The following is a 25,777-nucleotide window of genomic DNA, read 5'->3' as shown; positions in this document are numbered from 1 at the left end:
TTTGTGGCTGGGTAGATATTGTATCCGCATTCTACTAATGAGTGGATGAGTGAATCATAAAGGTAAAACAAGATGAGAGTAGGCTTGGATCAAGAGCAAAACTTTCAATCAAAACTGCCAGGATTTGAATGTGGCTTGAACCTGGCTCTATATATAACAGCTGTGGGAAAGTTTCTTAATTTACTGTGCCCATGTATGTTCATCTTTAAGTGGGAAGATATATAAATTCATACAGTTATTGTAAGTACAAAACAAGTTACACAGTTTATAACTTGTTATACAGTTTATAGCGCCAGGGCTTGTAGTTCTAGCCAATGAATATAAGCCACTATTGTTAATTGAGTGTGGGTGTCCTAGAGCTGAGTCTGAGGGGCTGTTCTCTGCATCTCTGTTTTTTTCTAGGTGACCTCATTCAATCCTCTGACTTTAAATATGAAATGTACTATGACACCGACATTCATTTCTTCTGCCAAACTGATACTTTCCCAACATGTTAGCTCATGTCAGTTTTTTTACTCAAAATTACTCCCAAAACTGCCTATCTTTCTTTCTCAGTAAAAGAGCTAAGTCCTTACCAGGGTAATTGAGGACCACATAATCTGTCCGACTTTTCTGATTTGCCTCCTAGATCTTGCCACATTCTTTCTTTTCTTCAGCCACCTTGATTGTTGAACAGCTCCAAGCACCCTTCCTTCTCAGACCCTTTGTAATTGCCATTGGCCATCTCCAGATACCCATCTCCAGATATACACAGGACATATTCCCTCACTTTATTCAGGCATTCATAGTCCCTAAAGCAGTGTCTGATGGGTAAAACAAGCTCAATTAATATTTTTGCCTAATTATACTTATGTTAATTGCCTAGATAGTAAAATCTCTTGCTGTTTCTAGCCCTGTAATCTGTATCCCAGAGCAAGGAAGATACAAATTTCATTACGAATACATAACAATTCTTAAGACTCTTTAAGCTAGAAATTTTATTCATATTGACTGATTTACTATTCAGCACAATTAAACAAATACCTACTGCACATCTACTACATGCTCTTGGATAAGAAATAAGAGCTCACTACTATGGGATGGAATGTTGTCCAAGAAACTTGAAACCCAAGAAAGGTAACTCAAAATATTTGGGAATCTCTAAGCTAATAATTGATTCTATTTAGTGTGTCAAAATATAATGAGCAGTCTTCAAACATTTTCTTCCCCGTGTTTATGAATCTCAGCCCATTCATTTGCTTAACCCAAATTTTTAGACATTTTAAAAAGCTATCTCATCCCTTATATTCAATTCATCTGCAAATCCTATAAACAACAAAACTTATTCTGGGGCCATCTACTTCCCATCATTTGCACCTCTATGAAACCCTAGTCTCAGGTTGACTACTTGCCTAGAACTACAAGCAGAATTTTCTAAATCCTCCTTGTCTTCCCATTTGCACCCATCTAATATGTAATACAAATTGCATATTAGTCCCTTCCTTAAAAGCTTCCTTCTGTTTTCCACTGTAAGTAATTCCACTCAGAAAAATGTCTAGCCTTTGAGCCCTATTTGATTTGGCTGTAATCGTCAGTACAATCTTCTTTCCCACCATTTCTTTCTTGCCTCTCCTTTCCATGAGCACAGGAAGCCCTTCTCTGTCCTCAGATTGTTGTACTAGCAATTCCTTCGTGTCTCAGTGGTCCCGCCTTAGATGTCTTCTTTCTGAAGAGGCTTCGTAGACTACCTGATTTCCTTCTCTTGTCCACTCTGCTTTCTCAGAGTGGATTACATTCACTTATTGCGCACTATGCTGTTGCTGTCTAAGGTTTCTTTCTGTTTGTTGTCTCTTTCCTTCCGGTAAAATTTAAACTCAATGAAGACACAGGCCTTGCTTTATCAACAGGCTTCATTACAGCACTTTACACATAGTAAAAGCTCAAAAACCACTTGTCGAATGATAAATCTTTGTCTTAACTTTGATAGCATATACAGGACAGCAGTAGTTTTTAGTAACTCTCTAGTCTCTCAACTGATCACATTACTTCAACCCACACAATGGGCCAGTATAGCATAGGAAGGGTTATTTCTTTTCCCTATTTCTTGGAAACCCCTCGGTCAAGATATGGGTTCAGCTCAGTCATAGTTCAGAATTATTGGGTGGGGGGATGAAGACAACTATCATTTATCAGTTAAAATTGTAAGGAAGAAAGAAAATTCTTAACATCAAACATTTGGAGTTAGAAATATTAGACAAAGACAATGGAGGAGAGAAAAATGTTACAATGAAGGAGGGGAAAAATTAGAAGAAAGGGAGGAATAGAGTTTGCGCCATGCTGTATAAGTATCCTTGGTGCTGGGTTTGGGTACCACATCTTGCCTTAGATAAACCCCAAAGAAAGGAAAGTAATGTACTAAAGCGTGGTGATGGAGGAGAGAGAAAGGGTAGGATGAGGCACGAGGGTCAGAAACACTGAAGAAGCTAGAAAGAAAGAAGGACCGAGAAGAGGCTAGAGCAGAGCAGTACAAAAGCAGCCTTGGAGCTTGCCGGCGCTGCAAGCGTTAAGGAGAGGCGGGGAGTGACGCGCTGTGCGTCTGGAGCGGCTCCTTGGAGTCCACAGCATCCACCACCGGAGCCTCGCCTTCCTTTCTCCCTCTGCAGACATAGCCAGACACAAAAAGAGAGGCAAGCCCTGGACCACCGCGAGGGACCCACCCACACCATGACCGAGACCACCAAGACCCACGTTATCCTGCTGGCCTGCGGCAGCTTCAATCCCATCACGAAAGGGCACATTCAGATGTTCGGTGAGTCCTCCCGCCCACCCCCCGGCACCTGTGTTTTCCGGGGCACTGAGCAGGAAGGCGTGTGCCCTGCGGAGGGGTGCGCGGCTGAGCCCGCGGGGGCGAGCCAGCCACTGCGCTCGCAGGTCCCGGAGGGGAGGGGATGCAGACCGCGTTTCTGCGGCGTCGCTCGCTCGGGCCGGGCCGCCTCGCGGGGTCCGGGTGGGGGCGGGGCGGGGCGCGAGGCGAGGGTCCCCCGGAGCGCGGTTCTAGTTTCCGGCCGGGTTCTAGGTGAGGGGGTTTGACTAGCTGGCGGCAAGGATCCGGATGGGGCTAGAGGCTGGGGTGCAGAGAAGCAAGGAGGGGGTTGGAGGTAACGTGCTGTTTGTTTAGGGCAGCCGTAGAGCTCAGAGGAGTTAAATGTGCTGGGAGGCGCAAACACAGCCGCACACGAAGCGCCGGGGAGAAGGACTGGGGCTGCGGGGAGGTGAATACAGGCGGCCCCGGGACGACTGTTAGGGGACTGTGGGTGGGGACTGGCCCGCGCGAGGCGGATGTCGAGTGGACGCAGAGGGCGCCTCCGGGAGGCCCAGGTTCAGCAGAGGACCTGCTGCAGGGGCGGGGGCGGGCGGCCGCGGCGGAGGTGCGCGCAGAGCCGGGCCCCAGCTGGCCGCGGCTGTGCCCGGGGTGGCGATGGCACCGGTAAGGCTGGTGGCGCGCGAGTGTGTGCGAATGTGTGCGCGCATGGGGTGGGTGGGGGCGCAGCAGCGCGAGTTTGTTTCTGTTTGGAGCTTTGGGATGGAGAGAGAGAGAGCGCGAGCCGGGGCTTCTGGCTGCTGGGTTAAGGTCCAGCAGAGGCAGGGAAGGTGATGGAGATCCGGAACCTCCGGTGGACAAGCCCCGCGGCTCCGCTGCTGCTCCAGTGCGACCCATAGGAGCGGGGCTGCGCGGCGCAGTCGCAGCCAGAGGGAGGGACGCGGAGGTCGCTTTAGAAGCAGGGACTGAGAAGTTTGGAGTTGGAGTGCGTTTTTTCCTGGGACTTGGAAAAAGGAAGTGTGGGGGGGGAGCGAGTGTGCGGGGACTGGACGGCAGGCCCAAGGAGGCCCAGACCTGGCCCTCCCGAAGGCGCTCTCCAGAGGCAGCGGTGCTGAAAACGTAGGGCGCGCCGGAGCTGCTGCGGCCACACGTGTGCGCCGGAGCCCGGCGGTTGCAGAGCTTTCCCACTGCTTGCTAGTGAGAGCCGCATTCTATTCGTAAAGATGGGCGAGGCGGTTTAGGCTAAAGCCATTCATCTCTAAACCTGAAAGATGCCCTGAACTGGGACCGCTTATTAAAACCCTCGCGAAAAGCACACAGAGCCTCTCGGAATACACAGCAGAGCTGATAGGCACTTGCACGCACCGAAGGACGGGCCCGAGAGGGAGCCAACCGTTCCTTCCCATTTCTTCCATTTTTAAGTGTTTTTTTTACGGAGCTAAGGCCAACTAACCGGCTAAACAGAGACTTTGGTTCTAGCATGGACCTAGCCCAGAGATCTTGTCGGTCTTATAAAGGGCATCAGTGTCCTGTAAGCACCTTCCTTTCACTTTCTTTCTGTTCTGGTGTCCTTCTCCCCTACCCATCTCAAATAGGTGTTCCTCACTGCTCTCCCGTGATCAAGCAGGCATGGGCTTTCCTGGGGAGCTCCTTAGCTCTGGGAATTCCGAGCGGGCCATGCTTGTTCCTCCTTTCTAGGTGGAGCTAAGGACGTGAGTAATTCTGTTTGTTTTAGGTTAGAAGAGGAAGAAATTTGATTGAGAAGCAAAGGCTCTGTCTTGCAAATGAAGAGAGCTTGGTAGCAGTGTGGTAAAGGCTTTTGTTAGATGGATGCTAGCCTGCTAATTCTCCCTGAGTTCTGAAGCTAAAATATGTGGAAGCAGGCATGGGCTACTGAAGAGTTTGAGGTAAAGAACAAGTAAAAGGAGACTCTGACAACCCTGATTACTCAATGATAGCAGCAATGAAGATCTAGTTGTCAACAAAGCCCTTGACTGCCCATTAGTTAATTCTAATGCAAAAAGCAACAGAGAAAAGATACGATGTGCACATAATCCTATAAAAAAGAAGAAAGAACAAAATGTATGTTAAATTGTTTTGTAGAATCTCTGATTGGAATCTTTGAATTTTTTTTTTTTGAACGGTCTACAGGGTGTTCAGGGTCTTACTACTAGATTGGACTCATAGTGATTCTCCTGTTTACAGCCTTCCAAGAGCTGGGATTACAGCTGTGTGCCACCACACCCAGTCTTGAGTTTTGATAAATTTTATAATTTATTTTTGTAGAGCACTTTCTGGTTAATGATATCTTTTCATATATTTAATGTCACTTAGTCCTATGAACCTTATAAGAAAGGTATGCTCACTTCCATTTTACAAATGACAAACTAAGATTGAGAGGCTAAGTGATTCTCTTGTGAGGCTATGCATCGAGGAGGTGGCAGAGTTGTCTGGAACTCCACAGCTCTGAGCCCTCTTGCAAAGGCCTCTGTAATGCATGAAAGAAGGAAGGAAGTGCTCACCTATCTAACTGCAAAATTTTATGAAAACTCGATTTCCTTCAAACATACCCTAACAGAGTGGAATGCAATTGGCCATCAGTTAAGTGGATTCTTAATTACGCATTTCCGTAAGACCTCTTTTTTCATCAATTCATCCATGAATTATTTCCTGAATTTAATTGGCTTCTTAAATTTTCTGCCAAAGAATACAGAAATATTTAATATATCAAATGATCAAACTTTCTTTAAGGGATCTGAAATTTATAGTAAAATTTTTTAAACAGGATTATAAAATAAGACTTTGAAATTAGATACCTTTAACAGAGCATCTATTTTTTAAAACCCAACTGCTTACTAGAGGAAAAAAATAAGACTATAAACAGAAAGAGAAAAGTAGAATTATACAATGCTTAATATTTATAAAATATTTTAGAATGAACTTTTCTTTTATTGTGAAAGGGGAATAAGTATAATTTTGCCTACTTGTGACTATAGAAACATATGGAGAATTTTTTTTGACAGAGATACTTGACATGTATGTATTCAGCTGTAAAATGTTTTCAGGGATGTATAAAAGTTTTGTGACAAAGTAAACCATAAACTAATGATGTAGTCATGGGTCTTACCCATCATATAAACATATAATGTAGAATTAGAGGTTTTTTTAAAATGTAAGTTCTTAGTTTTTATAACTTTAAAAAGTTATTCTGAAGCATAATTCCTGCCACACTGAAGTGGAATCTCTATATACTTGAACCCTAAGAACTTTCATTGTATTTGTCAATAAATTCACAACTTGGGAGTTAGGTAACAAGTTTAAATAAAATATTAGAAAGGACTGATTAGTTTGGCCATAAAACCTAGAAGAATTTTAGTCTTTTGATGATTACAAAATAACTGGAGTTCTCTATTTCTGTTTAAAAATATTTACATTTTAAAAAATACTTATATCTTGAACAATTAGGGTTTTTTAAAAAATGCATTTGGTACAGAGTCTCACTATGCAGCTCAGGCGGGTAGTGATCCTCCTGTCTTCAGCCTCCTCAGCACTGGGATTACAGGCCTGAGCCACCACACCCAGTCTCAGTGGCTGGCTCAGTGCTCCCGCATGCTGAGGATCGAACCCTGGTCCCTGCACTTGCCTAAGCAGGTGCTTAGTCCACTGAGCTATCTCACTGGTCTGATCTTTTGAAAAGAGATATAATCTAATTTTGTTCCACTTAAAGGGTCATAAGGAGGGTTCTCACTTGTGTAATTGAAAATGAAACTCCAAGAAAAATGATTTTTATTGCAATTTTTAGAGAACTGCCAGAAATTAGTGAAGTGTTTATTATGTTTAAAATGCTTATATCTTAAAAAAATCACTAAATATAGTATGATTCCTTATACTTTTATACCACTATTTTATTTGTTCCTGCCCTGAAATAAAGTGGTTAATGTTGTCATCCCCTTAACCAATGGCAAGGTGTGTGTACAGGTGTAAGCCATTTGATTAAGGTCATAAATATGCATCAGGGAAGAACCATTTTCAGGTTATCTCATATCCATGATGCCTTTTCATCATTCCCATATAATTGCAAGAAAGATACTGAGATTTAGAAACATCTTTGAAAGGAGGAGGAGTCATCTGAATTTAGCTGTCAACAATGGTTAATTAGAACCTTACATTTTTTTGTACTTGGAAACACAAGTCACCAACAAAATATGTTCAGTGAAGATATGTGTTTTCCCCCAAAGATTATATCTTTTCTTAATACTCTCATATTTTTCATGTAACTGTGTTATCAGAATGTTCCTGCCACCACTCCCCAAACCTTCTTCTTCTTCTTCTTCTTCTTTTTTTTTTTAATTGTGTGTTTGGTACAGGGTCTCACTACACAGATTGAACTCATGGTGATCCTCCTGTTTTCAGCCTCCCCAGCTCTGGAATTACAGGTGTGCACCACCATGCTTGGACTTTGTCACTGGCTCAGCGTATTCACCATTAGATTTTATCTTCAACAGCACTTTATCAGCAAGCCTCCATTGACTCAAAAATTATTTTCTTCTGGTATTGGAGATCGAAACTAGGACCTTCTCCTTCAGCAACATCACTAGCTCTTTTAAATGTTATTATTATTATTATTATTATTATTATTACTATTATTATTATGAGGCTAAATCTTCCTAAATCACTAAGTTACTCAAGCTGGTCTCAAACTTGTGATTCTTCTGCCTCAGCTACCAGGGTGCTGGGATTACAGGGGTGCGCTGCCATTCCTGGTTCTGACTCCTCAATTAAGTGTAGCTATGTGACATTTGGTCCCACATCAACTTCTAATTTACCATCCCTTAACATTCATTTCCTTTATTTTATGACAGTTTTCCATGCTACAGCTTCGTCTCTAGGAATAGAAAAAAAAATTCTTGTTTTCATCATTAACATAGTTCCTTGTGCCTAGGATGGAGTGGCTCCCCACAATAGTTGTTCACCAAGTAGAAAAAGAAAACAAATATAGAGAACCCTGTATTGGGCAGAACAATTAGCCATGCACAAGGGTTGAGGTTATGAGATGCAAAGCCATGGTACTGTGCTGTAAGAAAAGGTCATGATGACTCAGGAGGTGGGGAGTGAGAGTGAAGGCTGGTGAGAAAGACTGGTGGAAATACGATCACTATGAAGGTTTGTAAGTCATGGTAAAATCGTAGAGGTTTTAGATGTCCTAGAGCATGGTAGTGCAAGACCGTAGTTCTATGCTCTAAAAGGTTGATATAGGAGGATCTCAAGTTGGAGTCCAGCCTGGGCAATTTAGTGACTTAGTGAAACCTTGTCTCAAACAAAAAGGAGAAAAGGGCTAAGGATATAGCTCAGAGACCTAGGTTCAACCCCCAATACAAATTTTAAAGCTAGCTATCTCAATAACAGAGAAGATGTTGCATTATTTTGTAGGTACAGGAGTAATAGTCATATATCAAAATTAAGGTTTAATTGAATTTTGAGTGTATCTTGGCAAGAATGTGATAACTACTTAGACACATATTTCAGCAATACAGTTACCTGGCTGTGGTTGGTGTTATCTGGATAAAGAGAGAGTACATTTGAAAGTTATTGGGGCCAGGCGTGGTGGCAATCCCAGCACTCAGAAGGCTGAGGCAGGAGGATCAACATGAGTTTGAGGCCAGCCTAGGGTATATAAGTGAGTTCAAGGCCACTCTACACTGTATAGTGAGACCCTGTCTCAAAAAAAATTGTAGAATCTTATTTGGTGATTCAGTAGTGAAGCAGTTCAGGGTAATTTGTGGCCTTTTTTTTTTTTTTTTTTTTTTTTTTTTTTCGGAACCGGGGATTGAACTCAGACACTTGCGCTTGCCAGGCAAGCGCTTATTCTACTGAGCCATCTCCCTGGCCCCCAATTTGTGGCTTTCTATCTGATGTAGATGAATAGAAAACACTGGAGGAGAAGCAGGTTTGTTTGGTGGGGAAAGTAAAGACGCGTTTTACTCTGAAGTTTTGGAAATATGTGTTTTAACCAACCTGAGTCAAAAGAAGTAAATTCCTATATTCAAAGTCTCTTTGTATCCTGAGACATAGCCAAGTCTTAGAATGAAAACTCCCAGCAGACTCCTGGACTCCAGTTGAATTATTTAGAGTTCTTTGCAAAAAGACACTGAGATTCATTAACGTTATGAAAATAAAAAGAGGGTTTTTTTTTAAATAAGAAATGAGAGATAATCAAGATCTTAAAGATGACTCTTCATTTTAAAGATGAGGCTCTGAAACCACTGATAGGGTCTGCAAAACTCTTCTAACATTTGCCTCTCACTGAGATAATGGCTACAATAATACGCTTAAGTTGATGTTTGGGAGTCTACCCAACTCACCAATAAGTTGAACACATCAATGGCAGATGGTGGTTTCACTGATGAAAGCTGTGTCTGCTTGTGACACAGGGAGAATGGCCTGAAAAAGAAGTCAGACACTTTTGTTCATATAATCAAGTGACTTCATTTGCTTTCTTCTGCTGCATTGACTATGAACCTCATGTGAATGTAAGGCAACTCTGAGAGGCAAATCTATTCAGAGTTCATCCCCAATGAAGGAACAGGATATAACCAAGAAGGGTGGGGGCCGGGGAGATGGCTTGGTGGAATAAGCGCTTCCCTGGCAAGTGCAAGGGCCTGAGTTCAATCCCTGGTTCTGAAAAAAAAAAAAAAAAAAAAAAAAAGGGTGACAGTTCTTAAGTGAAAAACTATTTTCAGTATTTCTTGACTTCTTGTTTTACTTGTTCTTATTCTACATAGCTATTCTGCACAGAACCATCAGAATTAGGAGGCTCCTGGGCTGGGGATATGTCTCATGAGCTATCATGTATGAATATGAGGACCAGGGATTGATTTCCAGCACACATGTAGGCAGAGACAGGCAGACAGACAGACAGACAAGCACACACGACTCATTTGCCTTTTAAGAAATGGAGTGAATGGGCTGGGGAGATATCTCAGTAGAATAAGCGCTTGCCTGGCAAGCATAAGGTACTGAAAAAAAAAAAAAAAAAAAAGAAAAAGAAAAAAAGAAAGAAAGAAAGAAAAAAAGAAATGGAGTGAAACTCCTTAACATAAGGATAAATGTCTAAAGGAGAAGGAAATACCAATAACGCTGATTTGATTCGTGCTCATTGTATATGTGTGTTGAATTATCACACTGTACCCCATAAGGAGGCAAAATTGTTACATGTCAAAAAGAAATAGTTTGAATTCTTGTTTAGTGGCTATATCCTTTGAAGTGTTAGGAATGTCAGAGAAACATTTACACACGTTTCCAATGTTAGAACAACCCGAATGAACAGCTTAGAGTGTGGAGGCAATTTAAAAGCATATCCTGCCAACACTCAAGTTTGAACTTCTATGTTTTGAAGATACCCTGAGATAGGAAAGGAAAATGCGAAAGTAGATGGACAATATATACAGCTTGTGGTTTTTTTTTTTTTTTTATTAACAGCCAATAGCTGCGAAAGTAGTTTATGCATGACTGAGAAAAAGAATGAAAACCAGTTTGGCAGGTTTTTCTTTGAAAAGATTCAAGTCTAAATATTATAACATTATTGTTCAATACAGTGCTCTGTTTGTAGTGTTTACATTATTATTATTGCTAATTATTATTATTTTGTGCTAAGGACTAAGTCCAGGGTCTTCCATGTACTAGACAAACACTACTATTGAGCTACATCTATCCTCATTGCCTTAACTAACACTTATGATGCTATCAAACATATATTCTATTATGGTTCTTTAATTCTAGAGTTTTACCACCCTAAATTGCTCAAAAAATGCATTAAATGGTTCTTTAACATCAGTGTTTTTTCACAATCTCCAATGTATAGCATTTTGTTTAAACATTCAACAAAATGCTTTAGTCTTTGATGATGTAGACTAAGACCTACAGTCTAGGAAAATTACAGAGAATCACATATCTTTATTTATGGCTTTGTTCCATGTCTCAGCATATGTAAATGCAGCATCAGTTTATAAGGAGAGATGTCTTCCATTGCCAGAGATCTTCCAAATGTAAGCATTCAATTGCATGGAACACATTTACGTTTTGCTAGCCCAAGTATTTTTTTCTAAAAAGATGTGTCAATAGCTTACATCATGTGGCCAAGGCCAACTTCCTCACACTGGCTCTCTCTTCCTTTTGTGTTTTGCAATGTCTCCAAGATTTACAAACTCCATAGCAAAGGCAAATGCTTTAGCCACTACCACCATCATCTTGCTGATTATCATCATGATAATGGGGCTCCCATGTTGGAACTTCTTTAAATCCTACTACTTTTAAACTTTCCCATTAAATTTATTGCACCATTCTCTTTAGTCTTGGACACATAAGCCAGCCAGGAGAATTCTTATGTCTGGGGACAAAGGGTAAGAGGAGCATGGAATAAGAGGCCTGCTCCTGGAAATGGTGGCCGATAAATAACACTTGGGCTCTGTTCCTTCCCCTGCATCATCCCGCCACCTCAAGAGTAGCTATGCTGCTACATGAGCACTTCATTTAATATTTACTGGAAAGTAGAAGAATGAACAAAGTGTGGCCACTAGATTAAATGTTCATAGTTTTTCATTTGATCCACTTGCATAGGCCAAAAATCTTGGACTGATGCTTTTTTTTTTTTTTTGACTGATGTTTAATTCATTTCTCCTTTTTATCCCTATCAGCAAATATTTTGGAATTTATCTTCAAACTATAACGAGGGTCAGCCATCTCTCCTCATTTATACCCTGGTACAAGCTGCTACTATCTTTCATCCAAATTATTGTAATAGCCTCTTAATTTATCTTCCCACTCCTACTCTTGGTTTCAATACTCAATTCATGCCAGGCCTGGTGGGATATGCCAGTAGCCCCAGGTATTTGGGAGGCTGTGTCAAGAGGATCCTGTTTCAAAATATAAAGTAAGAAGGGCTGGAGATATAGCTTACTGGTGGAACACTCCCGGGTTTCACCTCCTGTACCAAAACAAGCAAACACCCCCTCAATTCATAATAGCCACAGTGATCCTTTTAAAAATATTTCAAAATGTAAGCCAGATCTAAGTTAGGTCATGTTGCTCCTTTGTTCAAAATCCTCCCATATTTTCCCATCTTACTGTAAGCTAAGGTCATTTTCCTAATGTAATGACCTATAGCTTTCTATGTCTGCCACCTGTCCCACACCTCTGCTACTCCATGTCAGCCACCCTTACTGATCTAGCTTCAGTCTAAGTCTTTGTTTGAAATGTGCTATCTTCCTAGAATGTCTATATCTCCATATCTAATTCATTCTCCTCCTCTAAGTTTTTGCTAAAATGCAAATTGTCAGGCCTTACTCTTTCAACAACATAATTTAAATCATGCCGCACACATACCCAGTCCCTCGTATCCTGCTTTACTTATGTCTCTTTCCTTTAGTTTCACTGCCTCTTAACAAAGCATTTCCTTGTTATTATTTAATGTCTGTATCCTCAAAGAGAAGGTGAGTACCTCAAAGACAAAAATTTTTATTTACTCTGCTCATAAGCCTTTGAGAAAAGTCTGGAAACATAGTGGGTATTCAATAAACATTTGTTGAATGAATGAATGAATGAGTGAATTAATTAATTAATTAATTAAATGTTAGAAGTACCTATCAACCTACCACCCTGGTCTCAAACCTGTGATAGAACCGTGAGAAGGCTTAGTGGCCTCCAATCCTTTCAACAAACATTTCTTGAGTTATACCTGTGCTCTGGGTAGTGTGCTAGGTGAATGCAGGGTCATGAACATGAATGACATACCTTCCTTATCTAAAAGATGATCTAGAGATAATGAATTAAACATACCAATTCAGGCAGCAAGGATTATAAAAGAGGTGAGAATGTGGTAAATGAGAGCATAGGAAATGAAGTTGTCACTCTGGAAAACAGTAGGAAAGCCACCAGGGCAGGAATCAGTAGGTGTCTGAGCTTAAAAGTCAGAGCTGCCCAGTGGACTGGATGGATAGTGGCATTCTTGGCTGGGTACAGGCTAAGAGCAAAAGTCCCCGGCAGTCTGGGAGCTGGCTATTCTGCTGCAATGCGCATGGGCGAGCAGAGGGGACAGCAGAGGAGACACAGAGAACAGCTTGCGGGAGGGCAGTGCCATGGGCTTCAGATTTTACCCAGAACTTTCTATAAGCTCTTGAAGGGCTGTGGGAGTGTGGCAGACTTTGGAATTTTACCCCAAATATCAAAGTCTCTCTATTACCAATTCATTGGAAATATAGTGCTGAGAGATATTATCTAAATACTGTAAAATCATTTCTATATTATTTTTTGAAATAAAGAGTGTTATTTTTCTTTCTTTTTTCATGATTTTACTCATTTTCTGAAATGGAGCCATTGTATTAACCATATCTATTGATGGAATGAACAAGCGACTGTATTCTCCTATATTTTCCCATCTCACTCTAAGCAACAGTCAACGTTTTCCTAATATAATAAACCTAAGGCTTCTATGTCTGCCACAGCTGTCCAAAATGATAATAAATAAGTCCACCCCCAAATCAACCCCCTGAGAAGTCTCCCCTCAATTCACAATTTATTTCCTCTTGTACTTAAGTGGATGGCTCCTATTCAAGTCTTCTTAGATTCGGTGAACTTAGTTCACCTTAATTCTGTCTTCTATGATTTTGTAGAACTTAGCTATGCACCTACCGTTTTTTCCACAAGAATTTGTCTGAAAATGCCCTTTGATGTTCATTTTAGCTCTAAGCTTGGATTTGAACAAACTTTTCTTTTTAGTACAAAATTAGTTTATCATGACTTTTAAGACTCAAATAAGTGAGATATTGGGCTTTCCAATATTCTATTATTTAATATTTTTCTAACCTTTCATCTTGGGGCCAGGGAGATGGCTCAATAGAATAAGCACTTCCCTGGCAAGCACAAGGGCCTGAGTTCAATCCCTGGTTCTGAAAAAAAAAAGTGGGTTGTCAATGCCTTTGGGGGCCTGGCCCTAGCTCAGTTCTTTAAGTGGCTGCTTTCACAAAGCTGTCAGCCTCAGGTTGCTGTAGTTTGATCCCCACAACACTCCAGCCAGCCAAACAAGCCCTGAGGGCATTCGGAGAAAAAAAAAATCCTAACCATTCATCTTGATACCTATAAAAGGATGAAACAATGAATTTATTTATTTATTTTTGTGGTACCAGGGATTGAACTCTGGACCTTGTGCTTGCAAGGCAAGCACTTTATATCTGTGAGCTACCTCCAAAGCCTGGAGCACTGAATTTAAACTACATTAATAACTACTCATTACTTACTAAATATGTGCTGGCAATATTTCGTAGCATGTGATTTATCACACGAAATACAAGTTCTTTAATATAAGGCAACTTTAAAAATAGAGACTGCCACACATTATAAGTTAAAATTAAGAAACACAATAAAATGTTGTGCATTATTGTTTGGATGAGTAAATGCCTATATCTTGTACTCTAAGTAAAGATACACTATATATTACCCATTGTTACCCTTCTATTGTTTTGAAATTTGAAAAAATTTAAATGTTGTACATACCAATTCAAGCCATAATGTATTTACATAAACCAAACTTACCAAGCACCATTTAAATAATATTTGTTTGTTACTCCCCAGGAACTCAAAGTTGATAGATGCTGTGTGATTTTTTCATGCTGTGAGCAATGTTGATTAAAAACAAAACAGACAGATGTTCTAGTTTTTCATATTACTTCATTGTTTCTCTTTATATAGAAACTAATAACAGAATGCCTCATAATGTATTGACACACTTCATCTCTTAGAGTCTTGTTGTTTTCATCTATAAAACAGTATGACCAATAAGTCAAGAGTTTGTAAACTATGTGACCTGCCAGCTGTTTTTGCGAAGTAGGAAAGCTAATGACTCATGTTTTTAAATGATTGAAAAAATGTAAAGGAGTAATATTTTCTGATATGTAAAAATTGTATCATAATAAAATTTGAGTATTCGTAGTTTTATTGGCACACAGCCACCATTATTCATGCCTGTATCATTTATGGGTGTTTTGGCCATCGAGCAGCAGCATTATACAGTTACAGCAAAAACCTTATAGAGTACAAAATCTAAAATATTTACTGTCTGGACAGTTACAGAAAAAGTTCGCCTCTCCTAGATACAGCTTACCTCTGGAGGTAGGAATGAGAGTAATTCTGACATGTTCTTAGAACAGGAAGTGCTGGTGAAGTCCATTACCCAGAGGAATTATTTAATAACCAATTTTCAGTCTAAACTAAATCCTAAAAAGACTCATTGAAGCACAAATGTAGTTTCAATTTCATAATTGTCGTTTTTTTGCCTGACTGGGTAAATGATCATGTTCACAGTGGAGATGATTTTCTGGTGTTTCGTTTCCATTGGACATGGATTAGCGCCTCTGGCTAATGTCGGACATTTATCTGCTATTGCACATTAAGTATACTTTTGGAGAACGTTTGTCCTTTTGTTGACTCTCAACTGCTTCCTTTTCAAAACTTAATGTTTTATGTACCTTATGTTTTGGATTCAAAAACCTTAGCACACCGTTTGCATCCAGTTTTGTGAGCTGCTCTTGCAGCCTCTTCTGGTTTCTCTTCAGCCTCTCACCTCCCTCTGAGCTTCGCTAGCACTTAGTTTGTACCTCTCTTGTAGCACTAAGCACATTGCACTGTGCTGTAGCTATTTATTTCCATGCTTTACATTCTGTATTAGACTCAGGCCCTTTCCCAGATCATCTGATTTAAAAAAAAAAAAAAAACTCCTCAGGTGCCTAGTATAATGCTCTAATCACAGTTTTGAGAGACTACAGATAGCAAAATTGAATGAATTATTAAACTGTTAGAAATATTCAGAATCTCAACACTTAGGCAAGAAAAGATAGCTTAGGTTAGAAAAGATAAACATTTGGAAACCCAGAAATACAGAAAAACATCCTCAAGGAAGATAGGGCCAGAAAATTACAGTGAACGTAAGGTGCCCATGATTCAAGGACTTCAAAGCTAAAGTGATTCTTGCCTCAATAGAGCAAGTCCTGTGCTGGCTAGAATGGAATCCATCTCAGAGCATGTCCTTCCTAGCTATGGTAGTCATAGCTGGAATCTACAAGTCATACTGAGATGCTATTAAATGTGTAACTTGGCAAGAGGGAAAATACGAACATGAGATTAAATCTGTGTCAGGTTACTGTCCATTGGGTGCTCTAGTGAGATACGTGGTACATCTAAGAATGGATTCTCAGTGTGATAAAAGTAGGCTTAAGCGTGGCACAGGGGTTGAATTTAATTTTATTTATTTGCAGTTTGGAAAAGGTTTTTTATGTCCTTGGCATCCAACAAAGGAAAGCTTTGGAAATTATTTACTTCAGACAAACACAATGAACATCAACATAAAAAACCCTCTTGGCTTGCCAATTCGAAGTGCTCATCTCCAGAAATCATAGACTCTCCATCTGAAGACTTCAGAGATCATCACATATTCAACCCTACACTCTCCCATAACCTATCTCCACAGGTGTCTGTCCAATCTGCCTGTGTGGATTTTTCAGGTCCACACAATGTGCATTTTCCAAAGCAGCCAAAGAGCAGTTGGTAGGATTGTACTTTTTAAGAATGAGCTTTCTGTTGGGCTGACAATTGGTTTCCTGAGACTCCAGGGTTGGTGTTCGTTCTTTTCTGTGGCATAGGGTAAGGAGAGATCTGACTTGTAAGAAATTCAACTCTCCACAGACAGCTGCTTCGCATCTTCCCCACAGGTTTTCCCATTGGACTTCCTACCTTGAACATCGACTGACCATTTCTAGCCTTCATGGCATCCTGACTCACCTTCTTTGAACACTTACCTTGGAACTCATGTTTTGTTTGTTTATTTAACAGTTTGGGTTGCAGATTGGACTGGTATGGGGTCAATGTCCAATATCCTTCTCACCATGAGTGTTCAGTTCGTGGTGCACCATTCTGATGTGGTTTAATATGGGGGCTTTGATCTGTTATTGAAGTCAGTGTAGCAGAAATTCTCCTTCTTTGTGGTGCTATGCTCATTTCTTCATAATTGAATAGGCCTCAGCAAGCTATGGTTACTTGCATGTTAAAAGTCCTGACATTCTGAATAAGTGGTCAATTTTGGTCGACCAAACTGTGACCCTAGTCCAGATTATTAAAAGATTTAATTGTTAACTTGTCAAACTGTGCTATCTTTGGAACTTTGCAGGTCAGAGCTCCTGCTTAGTCATGTAAGATACCAACTGCACCCTGGGAAATACATCCTGTCTCTGGAACAAGAGAAAGAGCTTTGCAATTTCCCACACAGGGCTTGAGAGTAAGAGTTTCAAATTCTGGAATTAGCAGGTTTTTTTGGTATTTCCCTGAAGAGACTGTTATTTTTTTAAATGGGTTTTGTTAAGAGTTCCAAACCAATTGTTGTCCATATTGAAAAGTACTGGTTTTCTCTAGTTCCTTCCCTCACAGCAATGCTGGCCTTGTTCCTGGAGCTCCTGTGAGAGTGGAAAAAATGCCTTTGTTCCCTGCAGTGGTGACTTTGTTCCAGCAGAAGTGGATTTAAATTGAGCTGGTAGGATCTTTGAATAAATAAATAAGCAGGCCATTTTTCTTATGGAAAATTCCAAACACATGTAAAAGTAAACAAGCAATAAATAAAGGCTGATGTACCTGCCACTCTGACCAGGCTGCAGCAATTATCAATTTGTTGCCAATCTTGATTTATTGAAACCCCAATCCCCTTGCTTGCTGCTGCTCTATATTGTTTTAATGCAATCCCTGATGTCCTGTTGTTTCAAGGAAAGGTCCTGGCAGCTAGTACACAATTCCTTCTCTATCTACCTCTTTGGAACTCATCCCTCTTCTGTTTTATTTGTTTGTTCAACAGTTTGGGTTGCAGATGGGGCTGGTGTGGGGACAAGGTCTGATTCTTCTTCTTGAATAGAGAGATAATGGCTCCACCGCAGTCCACAGCGGGAGACACTTGAGCTAAGGAGTTGCCTCAGACCACAGGATTTATGGCCCTTCCTGGCTCCTCACACCCTGAGGGCCTCCGGGCTTCTCTCCGGGGCTGTATGTTCACTGGATACAATAGAACATTCTTCTCCTACATAGAGCATCTCAGCTCTTGATCCCCAAATGATGGATGTGTGTGTCAGATGTCCCTGCAGAGTCTCATATGTCATAATGAAGGTTAGAATTCGTGTCCAGTATTTCAATGCATTCTCATTCACTCTCAACTTGGCCCTTGCTAGCTAAGTCTGAAGTAAAGGGCTCTGTCTTGAATTACCATCAGCTGGGCTAGGTAAATGCATACTGATCAATAATCCTTATTGGTAGCCGTAACTATCAACGATGAATGAAAAATGAGAACTTGTTTTATTTCCTCTCAAGAAGAGAAAAACAAACAAATCCTGTTCAGTGACACAGTGGTCCCTATAATAGCATTTGAATTCTTGGCTTATTTGGCCTGACTTTTCAATTCTGTATAAAATTACAATAAAACCCTTTTCACTGGTGCCTTAATTCTCCCCTTCTGCAGCTTTAAATCAACTTTTCAAAATGTATTGTCCTGAAGTTTTGTTATCATTTGCATTTAAATGTAGTGAATAAAGAACTCCCTGCCAGACCCCTGTGGAACCCTTACACACAAGGGCCAGTTCACCCAGTAAATCACTGGCAATGAATATTCATTTAAAAGACCTGGCTGGCTTCATGTGGAACTTGCCCTTCCCTGGGTGCTTTGTGGCTCACTGTGGGGTCCAACTGAGCTCTGACTCCAGATGGGGAAGGAATGAAAGGGAGCAGGGTGAGATGGTCTCCCAACAATGCCACCCAAGTGTGTAGCAGTGTCTGTGTGTCATTGGCCCCTCTCGTCGCAGTCATACACACACACACACACACACACATTTTATTTTTATTAATTTTATTGAGAATCAAATGACAATGAGACAGTTTCAAAGCCGATTAGTAGGACAGTTTCAAAGCCGGTTAGTAGGACAGTTTCAATAATTAATACGTTGCATATTGTTGTCTTTTTGGTGGTTATTCATAGTACAAGATGCAGACACTATATCCTATCCAAACATTATTAATACAAATCTTTCTTCTCATTGTATTAAGAGAAAGTAGCTGCATATCTATCCTAACTATTTTGTATATAAAGATACAGAATGGTCCTTCATTTGTATCCCCTTTTTTGTTTAGTATTGTTGGAGATGGGTATTCCATTGTCATTTAAATATTGTAGGTACGTGAATTCAACAAAGTAATCCAATATAGTCCAGTAGTTCATAATAGTAGTACACATACTTTTTAGGTGGAAATTGATTTATTTCAGTCTACTGTGATTTGTAATATATTTGGTTTAGAGAAATGCAGAAAAAATTTATTTGTGTAGCCAAGAGAAGAATGGAAGGTGGAGGAAAGGGGAAAAGAAAAGGATGTTTATAAGGAATTGGTTTATTGTACAACAATAGCTTGGGGATAAAGTTTAAACTTAGGAAATTAAAGAGACAAGGAAAAGAAAATCCAGCTTCTCAGATGATCTGCATTTTTTTCTGTTCTCTCTCTCTCTCTCTCTCTTTTTTTTTTTTTTCTTGTATTTTAGGGACGGGTCCACAGGGTGTTCAGGGTCTCACTACTAGATTGGATTCGCAGTGATCTGCCTGTTTACAGCCTCCCAAGAGCTAGGATTATAGGCATGTGCCACCACACCTAATCTCAATTACTTGTCTCAGTGTGCCCCAGGGGCAGGGCCCACACAGCAGGCCCCTGCACCTGCTTGCAGGCACTTTAATCAGATGAGCTATTTGACTGGTTCTTCTGCTCTTCTTTTTGAGTCTTCCTCCAAGGGCCTCTGCCCAGAGGCCTCTGTAGAAAATGGAGTTATTGCAGACTTCCCTTGGGTTTGTGCAATAGGGAGAAGAAGTGACCTGCCATTCCTGACACTGGGGCATCTTTCTGGCCTTTGCGGTGACCAACTTTGTTTATTCTCCGTAATAAAAAAAATCCCTGTAAACTAACATGCGTGCTAACATTTAATGACCACTTGCTATGTGCCAGGCATTAGTGTAATTGCTTTCCTTTCCTTAGGTCATTAAATCCCTGTAGGAAGAGTCCCATTACCATCTGCATTCAGCTAATGATCAGAGAGATTAGGTAATCTGTGTCAAGCTACACAGCAAGCGCATGACAGGCACAAATGCAGGGCCACATGCTCCAACTTCTGTGGTGACAGCTTCAACTGCTGTAAGATACTGTGTTGGTATTTATTGAATGAGAAATGATCCTCAGTGCTGTGTTAGGGGCACCCACAGTGTAGAAGTGGGGCCCAGGCATCACTTGGCACTTGCACCTACCAAACAAGCCAGTGCTGGCTGTGCACGCACAGTTTGTGCTGTGCTCCTGCCCATGGCCCCAGAAGCTGGAAACCCTCACAACTCTGCCAGCCACCAAGAAGACCTGTGCACAGGCCAGCCTGGAAAATTGACAGGAACAAACGCAGGACCTGTCCTGTCACCAACTAACATGGGTCCTTGTTTTGGACATAAAGGAAATTAAAACTAAGGCAGCAAGTATAAATGTACAGGCAAAAGCTTTCATTGAAAAGTAGGAGGAAACATTAAGGGACTCAAGCTTGAAAAGCTAAGAAAAATCAAGTCAGCTCTTTAACAACAGAAAGTAAGAAAAACAGAGAGACAGCTTGAGTCCCTGGTGAAGAGGATCATATTGACCTATCACAAAAGAAAAGAGAACAGCTTTTTGGAGGGCTTGGTGGGCTGGAGTCTGGAAGATTATTATCTTGGTCCTGGCTGTGCAGCTCCAGAAGAATGATCGAGACTTGAGATTTGTGGGGCAGGTTGTTTCTTAAGAGATGACTGTTTCTGCTTGGAGCAGGCTCAGTGCTGTGAGGCTCTGTTAGAATGCAAGGTGGCCCTGGGCTCAGGACAGTGGAGACTCTGGCTAGAGCTAAACATTCCCTGTGAACCTCTTAGCCTGAGTCCTCAGTCTTGAAGGATAATGAGATAGACCAGGTACATTTATGGCTAATAAACTTTGCTTTGCTAACTTTCAAAAAGGCACTCCTTAAATCACTAGAAGGGCAAGCTGAGAAGGATTTGATCTAGAGTTTTACAAAATGAAGGCCAAGCTTTGTTCTGTAGGTCCAAGTGAAGAGTCAGTTTTTTGTTTTTAAGCAAAAGTCTCTTTGAAGTCCTTGTCTCTCTCAGAAAAGAAGTTATGTTTTTAATGAGTAACAGGTTAAGAGCTCAGGAGTTTGTTCATGCTCTGTCCCTGAGGTATACTCATTCCTTCCTTAACTTTTTACAAGACTTAGTGTGGTGGCACACACCTGTAATCCCAGTGCTGGGGAGGCTGGAAACAGGAGAATCACTACCAGTCTAAGCTGCATAGTGAGACCTTGTACCAAATACATTAAAAAAAAATAGTACAAAGGTTATGGGCCATCATTTTATTTATTTATTTTTAAAAATCTATTTATTTAGTATAAGGTCTCACATGCAGCTTGAATTCGTAGTGATCCTCCTGTCTCAGCCTCCCCAGTGCTGGGATTACAGGCATGTACCACCACTGTGGGCTTCAGTGGCAGGCAGAGCATGGGGCCGGCACAACATGTGGTATCGGGGATCAAACCCAGGTCCTTATGCTTGCCAGGTAGGCACTTAGAGCACCAAACTATCTCTCCAGCCTCTGGATCATCATTTTACATAGAGCATTTTTAGCACATTGTCTGGCCCAGAGGAAGTGGTATATAAATAATAATAAAATTTCCAGTTATTGCCAGTGTCTGTCACAGTCACCCTGGTGGTCTGGTTGCCTGTGTTAGTGGAGGGCTGGAAATGTAGTTGAAAGGCAAAGGAGGTCAGATGATTGCTAATGAGGGATGACGTGAACTGGCTGGGATCTCAGAGAGGCCTGCAGACATGAGGACATTGTAAGCGAGCACCCGAAAGTCAGCAGAAAGGCAGCTTCCGGTCTGAGGCAATTTGCTCTTCTTGTGTTTTATAGTCACTGGTGGCTTAACTGTCAGTGAGAACAGAGGAACTAGAGGAGATAACTGCCTGTTACTACTGGGCAGAGGAACCTGCCAACATTTGAACTCTTGGTGGGCTCCATAGAGAAGGCTGAAAGGCTATGGCCCAATTTCCCTGTGGAAGAGGCTGCTCTGGCTGCTGCTGGAAGGCTCAGAGGACAACCATCAGGTGACTGCTCATCCTCTGTGAGAGCTGGCAAGAGAAGCAAGGTCTGGGGCCAGATTTTTGTGCCTGTCCTTACCCTGTCACCCTTTCTCACCCTTATAGAGTTGCTCACAGGAAGTCATGGTGATTCATGGTAGAGAGAGTCTCCACAGAACAGATAATAATCAGATTTACAGTTGGAAGAGACTTCAGAGGTCATTCATTTGCTTATTGGATACTTTCCATGACAGGGAGCCCATTTCCAATCTCTTTCATTATTGGGTGGCCTTGATTGTTAGAAAGCTCACTGTCTTAACGAAATCTGTGCTTTTATGACTTAATATTTGTCCTTGTACAATGTTCTGAAATTGTCATCCAGGCTCTATTTAGCTTTAATATCATCCCACTTCCTAGCACTTCTATTGGGAATCTTGAACAGCTTTGATAGCTAAATATATAATACATTTGGTAGCATCCCCAACCAGCAATCTGAAGCACTGTCCACCCCATTACCAGCTGTAGAATTTATGAGTTGCATGTTAATAGCTTATTACTAGCATCTATTACGGTTCACTTGCTCATCTCCCCATTTGCATCAACGCCTTTCCCCTTCATAGCACTATCGTCCCCTGATGATACTTCTGATGATTTACATATTTGTTTATTGTCTATTTTTTTCTCAAAGACCATAAACTCCATGAGACATGACCTTGTCCTGATCTATAGTTTCTTGCCTGTATTCCATATTCCATACTTAGAATAATGCTGAAGCATAGGAAGTATTTGATTAATATTTGCTGAAAATAGAAAACCAAATTAAGATAGGGGAATTCCTAGATTCCACCAGTACCCATCTTGAGCTCTCCAGAGGAAGTTCGAACTCAAAAAAAAAAAAAGATCGAGATTTACGAAAGTCTTGAAGTCTTGAAGAGAAGTATTATATAATTTGATTCCCCTTGGACTTTTTCTGGCTGCAGTGAAAGACCAGACCCTAGGAAACCCATTAGGAATCCACCGCATGAAATACAGAGGAGAGATGATGGTGGTTTATAACAAGGATATGGGCTTGAGAAGCAATAGGATTCCAGGTATGAATTGTAGGACTTGCCAGTGGGATTTTTTTTTAATTAATGATTTTTGTGTGTGTGTGTGTGTGTGTGTGTGTGTGTGTGTGTATTTAGTACAGGATCTACAGGGTGTCACCACACAGAACGGACTTGTAGTGATCTGCCTGTTTTCAGCCTCCCAAGCACTAGGATTACAAGCATGTGCCACCGCGTCCAGTCTCAATCGCCATCTCAATGTGCTCCAATTAACTTAACTGTCTCTTTTGTTAAGACAGTGAGCTTTCTAACAATCCAGGCCACCCAATAATGAAGGAGATTGCCAGCACTGCACACCAGGGATTGAACACTGGTCCGTGCATCTACCTAAGCAGGGTAAGCAGGGTCTTATTCCTCTTAGCTATCTAGCCAGCCCACCAGTGGGATTTTGTAATGCATCTGCTTTTGTCAGAGAGAAAAAGCAAGTAGAGATGAACCAAAATTTTTTGCTTGAGTCACTGAAGAATGGAGCTGCCATTTATTGACATGGGGTGACCATGAGAAGAGAAAGTTTGGAGGGAATCTTGGTAGCTCAGTCTGAAATAGGCTGGTTCTGAGAAGGGGATTGGACACTGGAGTGGACGTGTTGGGCAGGCATGGAAAAGCCTGAGGCAAAAATTAGAAATAAGAACAAGGAAATGAATCAGAAGTCTTCAGCATATAGTCAGTTTTTAATTTTTTGATTAGTACATGTTTGCCATCCATAATGATCATATTCACCACAGGGAATTTGTACCTGTACATAATATATTTAATTCTCTTCTTCTCACTCCCCTGTCCTTCAACCCTTCATCCCCTTCAACCTCACTCATAAGGATGGTGGTTCTTTCTATTTTATGGAGAGGATAGAAGCTCTCCAAAGAGGATTCCTTATGCCCATACATCCCTTTGATCCCCTTTCTATTTACAAAAGCTTTATTTCCATGTTTTCTTCCATTTTTTCTTTAAAGTTTATTTTCCTTTCCTTTCTGTCTCCTCCCTGCCTTCCTTGTTCTCCTTTCCATTTGAGTACGTGCTTCCTTCCCAATATGTGTCCTCCAGTGTTCTTCTCATTGACCCACTGGGTAAATGGAATGTTACTTGGGGAGAGTGTGTTTAGGTGGCCTTTGGAAGAGTGGCTCTCCAAAGCAGGGCCGAGAAGGGCATGGCTGGAGGGTGATGTGAATCAGATGTGAATCTTCGTATTTTGTTCATGATTTTTTTTTTCATGGTTGGAGAAATAAATCACATTTGTATGTTGATGAAGAACATCTAAGAAGGGCCGGGGAGATGGCTCAGTGGAATAAGCACTTCCCTGGCAAGCACAAGGACCTGAGTTCAATCCCCGGTTCCGCAAAAAAAAAAAAAAAAGAACATCTAAGAGATATGGAAAAATTCATAATGCAAGACAGGAGAGAAATCTTGGAAGAATGTCCTTGAACAGGTGAGAGGAGTTGCATCAAGGTGAAATAGAGGGGATGGCTTTGCCTGGGAGCACCAGCCATCCACCTCATCAGAACAGAGGAGAAAGTCACATGCAGATAGGTAGGTGCCATGGTGGTAGGAGCATGAGGAATCCTCTTCGGAGAGCTTCTGTACTCTCCAAGAAATAGAAAGAACCATCACCCTTACAGAGTGAGGATAAGGATGGAGAGGAGACTCTGGGATTTAAAGCGAAACAAGAATAGGCAAAGGGATAAGGGAGACAGTAGGGTGGAGGTGTTCCACCAAGGACTTTGGCCTTCCCCTTGTGGGAGGGAACTCTACAATGCTGATCCATGCTATGAAATATCAGTGGTCCCTGTCCTTCCTTAAAGCTTTCTTGGTCAGATTTGTATCAGTTTTTACACATACATTTTGCTAAAACTTGCTTGTGCACTATTCTGACTTAAGGATTAGCAGTTATCAGAGTGGTCCTGTTACTTGGTAAGTATGACTTCATAAGAAGTAAAAAAAAAAAAAAAAAAATTATATGTTGACCTAAGCCAACCTTCAAAATGTTCCATATTTATGTGGCATTATGTGACTTCATTTTGCCTTCACATCATTAGTTTGGGGTCAGTCTTGGCCCAGGAGAGGAATGATCTCTTCTATTTTGGACAAACATGTCAGCCTTTGTATTTCTTCATGCCATAATGACTTTGGCTTGTTTTGGTTGGTCACTCCTAGCATGAGTTACTTTATGTATTTGTAAAATTTGAAGTGCTTGCTTGAGTCACTATTTTTCAGATAGTCTTCAGTTATAGTTTGAAGTATGATTTATGTACCTACCATTAGAATCAAACAGCCAGCAGTACTTGTGAGGCATTTACGCTGTACTAGCATGGAAGTAATCATGCATGGCCACGGCAGGCACACACCTAGCACTAACAAAGTCCGATGGGGTTGTGGGTGTCTTCTCAGGTCCAGTCACCTTATACTAAGAAAACTGAGGACTGGGGAATGGCAACGGGATGTGGATGTGAAGGTCACCTTGACTGTGACACTTCCTTCTTACGAGCACGGAAACCTATCCTGGTCACGAAGATGCATCTGTCCCCTGCCAAGGCCCACTAGTATTGTGGAGATTTTTAAGTAGCTGTCCAGCACACACACACACACACACACACACACACACACACACACACACCTGCAGTCATTTCCGATTTGTAAACACAGAGACTGAAGGGAAGTTTCCCGAGCCCCAACTGCCCTCC

General features: G+C 41.1%; 1 protein-coding gene across 1 annotated transcript in view; it reads left to right on the top strand.

Annotated features, from left to right (window-relative positions):
* The first annotated feature begins 2,478 nt into the window (after window positions 1-2,478).
* Nmnat2 (nicotinamide nucleotide adenylyltransferase 2) overlaps window positions 2,479-25,777 on the top strand; it is a 148,411-nt gene continuing 125,112 nt past the window's right edge. The window contains exon 1 of the mRNA XM_004646591.2: window positions 2,479-2,788. Within this exon, the coding sequence (XP_004646648.1) occupies window positions 2,704-2,788 (85 nt within the window). The 5' untranslated portion in view covers window positions 2,479-2,703. The remainder of the gene's footprint in view (window positions 2,789-25,777) is intronic.

The sequence above is a fragment of the Octodon degus genome, unplaced genomic scaffold (assembly GCF_000260255.1).
Source record: "Octodon degus isolate 3935 unplaced genomic scaffold, OctDeg1.0 scaffold00273, whole genome shotgun sequence".
NCBI classification, from domain to species: Eukaryota; Metazoa; Chordata; class Mammalia; order Rodentia; family Octodontidae; genus Octodon; species Octodon degus.
Note: the sequence above shows the minus strand (reverse complement) of the source record. Positions and strands in the feature narration are given on the sequence as shown.